Source organism: Vigna umbellata, chromosome 4 (assembly GCF_029865625.1).
Source record: "Vigna umbellata cultivar VRB3 chromosome 4, Vumbellata_1.0, whole genome shotgun sequence".
Classification (NCBI taxonomy): Eukaryota; Viridiplantae; Streptophyta; class Magnoliopsida; order Fabales; family Fabaceae; genus Vigna; species Vigna umbellata.
In genome coordinates, this window is record NC_142168.1 from 69,227,690 (window position 1) to 69,232,379 (window position 4,690).

The 4,690-nt window shown below is 38.1% G+C and overlaps 1 protein-coding gene across 1 annotated transcript; it reads left to right on the plus strand.

The window, feature by feature from the left end:
* Positions 1-1,228: 1,228 nt before the first annotated feature.
* Positions 1,229-4,690, plus strand: LOC148201064 (uncharacterized). The gene is made up of 2 exons (XM_088112352.1): positions 1,229-1,684; positions 4,229-4,690. The coding sequence occupies exons 1-2, from the start codon at positions 1,229-1,231 to the stop codon at positions 4,688-4,690; spliced, it is 918 nt and encodes a 305-aa protein (XP_087968478.1).

Below are 4,690 nucleotides of genomic sequence, written 5' to 3' on the forward strand. Positions count from 1 at the left end.
TGACATTCCAACTCAATTAAACCTTTTCTTAGGAGGTTTAAAATCTCACACAAAGCTTATGCTAGATGCCTCTGCTGGAGGTAACATTAGGTGGAAGACACCTGATGAGGCACAAGAAATAATTGAAAATATGACATCTAGTGATAATGATGTCCAAAGTGAGAGAGTGCAAACGCAAAAGAAAGGCATGTTTGAATTGCAATCCCAAGATGCCTTATTAGCCCAAAATAAAATCATGACTCAACAACTTGAATCAGTAATGAAAAAGTTGTCACAACTACCAAAGGAACTCCAAACTGTATCACAGGCACAACATAATCAAACTGTGCAAGGTTGTGAACTTTGTGGTGGAGAGCACCAAAATGGACAGTGTGCTATTCAGTCCAATGTTAAGGAAGAGGTAAATTATATGGGAAATCAAGGCCGTTCGGGCAACTATGAAAATTATAATCAAGGATAGAGACCTCATCCTAGCATGGGTCAGGCTAGTTCTAGTAGACCACCACAACAACAGTTTCAACAACAACCTACTCTTTCTGATAGGACATCCAAACTTGAAGAAACTTTGCAACAATTCATGCAAATGTCAATATCAAATCAAAAGAGCACAGAATCTTCTATAAGGAATTTAGAAGTTCAAATTGGTCAGTTGGCCAAGAAATTAGAAGACAAGCCTGCAAATACATTTGGAGCTAACACTGAAACAAATCCAAAAGAGCATTGTAAAGCTATTACTACAAGGAGCGGTAAAGTGTTAGAAAGTGTAGTTGTGAGAAAAGAGGATGAAAAAGAAAAATCCAGTGAAGAGCAGGAAGAGAAAGAAGAGAAAGTTAATGAAGAAGAAGATAAAAAGAAGGCAGTGGAAGAGAGTCATAAAGGAAAACAAGTTTTGAATCCTTTACCGTATCCAAAGACTTATTCTAGAAAAGAAAAGGAAAGTCAATTTTCTAGATTTATGGCTCTCTTCAAAAAGCTGGAGATCACAATTCCCTTTTCAGAAGCACTTCAACAAATGCCCTCTTATGCTAGATTTATGAAAGATTTGTTGACAAAGAAGAGAAAGTATATTGAGGAAGAAACAATTGAGGTGCAAGGGAATTTTAGTGGAATCATCCAAAAACTTCTACCACCAAAATTTAAAGATCCTGGTAGTTTTACGATTCCATGCACAATTGGAAAACTCCCCAATGGAAAAGCATTGATAGACTTAGGTGCAAGCATCAATTTAATGCCTATGTCTATGTTGAAGAAAATAGGGGACATGGAAGTAAAACCAACAAGGATGACCCTTCAACTAGCAGATAGGTCTATCAAGTACCCATATGGAGTCATTGAAGATGTTTTAGTGAAAGTTGACAAATTCACTTTTCCAGTGGATTTTGTTATTCTTGACATGGAGGAGGATACTGAAGTCCCCCTTATACTTGGAAGACCTTTTATGAAGACTGCTAGGGTGATAATTGATGTTGATGATGGTCATCTGAAGGTGAGGTTACATGATGAAACAATTACCTTTAATGTAGTAGAAGCTATGCAACACCCTAAAGATAGAGGAAACTGTTTCAGAGTTGAAGTTTTGGATGCTGTTGTTGAAAAAGTGAGAAGTCAGATGTTTGTGAAATCTTCCTTAGAGCGTGTCTTGATAAATTCATGTGAGGAACTTACTTTAGAAGAAGAATCTGAAGTAGAGGAGATTTCACAACATCTGGAAAAATTGAAAGAAGAGAAATCCACTGATGTGAAAGTGGAAAAATTAGAAAAGGCTCACTTAGATGATCGGGAAAAGATGGAATTAAAAATGCTTCCTGATCATCTTAAGTATGTGTTTTTAGAGGAAAATGCCAAGAAGCCTGTGATAATAAGCAATTCTCTATCAAAGAATGATGAAGCAAAATTGGTTGAAATCTTAAAATAAAATAAAAGGGCAATAGGTTGGCACATCTCTGATCTGAAAGGTATAAGTCCAACGTATTGCATGCATAAGATTATGATGGAAGAGGACTACAAACCCATAGCACAACCACAGAGGAGATTGAATCCAAATTTCAAAGAGGTGGTGAGAAAGGAAGTACTTAAATTGCTTGAAGCAGGAATGATATATCCTATCTCTGATAGTGCTTGGGTGAGTCCTGTACATGTTGTTCCTAAGAAACGGGGTATGACTGTTGTTCAGGATGATAAGAATGAATTAATTCCTATAAGAACAGTCACAGGGTGGAGAATGTGTATTGATTACAGAAAATTAAATCAATCCACCAGGAAAGATCATTTTCCTCTCCCTTTTATGGATCAAATGTTGGAAAGGCTGGCAGGGCAAGCCTATTATTGTTTCCTGGATGGCTATTCCGAGTACAATCAAATAATAGTAAATCCTGAGGACCAAGAAAAGACTGCTTTCACTTGTCCCTTTGGTGTGTTTGCATACCGAAGGATGCCATTCGGTCTATGTAATGCTCCTGCCACATTCCAACGTTGCATGTTAGCCATTTTTGCTGATCTTATTGAGAATTGCATAGAAGTTTTCATGGATGATTTCTCGGTCTTTGGCAAATCATATTATTTATGCTTGCAGAACCTGGATGTAGTCTTGAAAAGATGCATTGCCACGAACCTTGTGTTGAATTGGGAAAAATGTCATTTTATGGTTCGTGAGGGGATTGTCTTAGGACATAAGATCTCATCCAGGGGGATAGGTGTAGATCAAGCTAAGGTTGATGTGATTCAAAAGCTACAACCTCCTACAAATGTCAAAGGGGTAAGAAGCTTTCTTGGACATGTTGGATTCTACAGAAGATTCATAAAAGATTTTTCCAAGATTGCTAAACCCCTTTGCAATTTGCTTGTGAAAGACACTCAGTTTGAGTTTGATGATGAGTGTCTGAAAGCTTTTGAGATATTGAAAGAGAAGCTAGTCACAGCCCCTGTTGTAGTTGCACCAAATTGGACTCAAGATTTTGAGTTAATGTGCGATGCTAGTGACTATGCCATTGGGGCTGTATTGGGACGGAGACGTGGCAAAGTTTTTCACGTTATTCATTATGGCAGTAAAGTTCTGAATGGTGCACAATTAAATTATGCCACAACTGAAAAAGAATTTTTGGCAATTGTGTATGCTCTTGAAAAGTTTAGACCTTATTTGATAGGATCTAAAGTGATCATTTACACTGACCATTCAGCCATAAAATACTTACTGGCAAAGTCTGATTCAAAGCCACGTTTCATAAGATGGGTTTTACTGTTACAGGAATTTGATCTTGAGATAAAAGACAAAAAAGAGAGCGAGAATGTCATTGCTGATCATTTGTCTCGCCTCCTTAACACTGAGGTGACTGAGAAAGAAGGAGAAATTAAGGGAGAATTTATTGATGAGCGTCTGATGCTCATACAACAGAGGCCATGGTTTGCAGATATGGCTAATTTTAAGGCTGCAGGAATTCTCCCTGATGACTTGACTTGGCAGCAAAAGAAGAAGTTCTTACATGATTCCAAAGAATATCTTTGGGATGATCCTTATCTCTTCAAGTTGGGTGCTGACCACTTACTGAGGCGGTGTGTCACAGTAGAAGAAGCTGTTGGTATCCTATGGCATTGTCATAATTCGCCATATGGAGGACACTATAATGGAGAAAGGACAGCCGCTAAAGTGCTTCAATATGGGTTCTTTTGGCCAACCTTATTCAAAGACGCACATGTTCATGCAAAAGGTTGTGACAAATGCCAAAGAACTGGAAGCATTTCAAGAAGACATGAGATGCCACTACAGGCTATTTTAGAAGTTGAAGTGTTTGATTGTTGGGGCATGGATTTTATGGGACCATTACCTTCTTCCTACAATAATGAATACATCTTAGTAGCAGTGGATTATGTCAGTAAGTGGATGGAAGCAACAGCATGCCAAAAGAATGATGCCAAGACAGTGGTCAAATTTCTCAAAAGACAAATCTTCTCAAGATTTGGAGTACCTAGGATCCTCATAAGTGATGGAGGATCACATTTCTGTAACGCTCAATTGGCTAAGGTCTTGACACACTATGATGTGAGGCACAAGATTGCCTCACCTTATCATCCTCAAACCAATGGCCAAGCTGAAGTTTCTAACAGGGAAATCAAAAGAATCCTTGAAAAGACTGTTTCATCATCAAGAAAGGATTGGGCTGCAAAATTAGATGATGTCCTTTGGGCATATAGGACTGCCTTAAAGACTCCTGTGGTGCTAATACCCTTCCAGTTAGTCTATGGCAAGTCATGTCATCTCCCAGTTGAGATGGAACATAAAGCATATTGGGCACTAAAATTCCTTAACTTTGATTCTTCTCTTTGTGCAGGTAAAAGAAAGCTTCAGTTGCAAGAGTTGGAGGAAATGAGGATGACTGCTTATGATTCTTCAAGAAAATATAAAGAAAGGGTCAAGATGTACCATGATAAGAAGCTGATAAAGAGAGACTTCCAACCTGGACAACAGGTATTGTTGTTCAATTCCAGATTCAAACTGTTTCCAAGTAAGTTGAAATCTAAATGGTCTGGTCCTTTTGTGATAAAGGCAGTCAAGCCTTATGGTGCTATTGAATTGATGGATCCAAATTCTGAGGATTCAAATAGAAGCTGGATTGTAAATGGTCAAAGATTGAAACATTATTTGGGTGGAGAGGTTGAACGCCTCACCACAATTATTCACTTATCTGAACCATGA

Coding starts and splice junctions, on each gene's coding strand:
- LOC148201064 (XM_088112352.1), top strand. CDS start 1,229: ATGCCTATGTCTATGTTGAAGAAAATAGGGGACATGGAAGTAAAACCA. Junction 1,685..4,228: donor CTTTAGAAGAAGAATCTGAA/GTAGAGGAGATT, acceptor ATACCCTTCCAG/TTAGTCTATGGCAAGTCATG.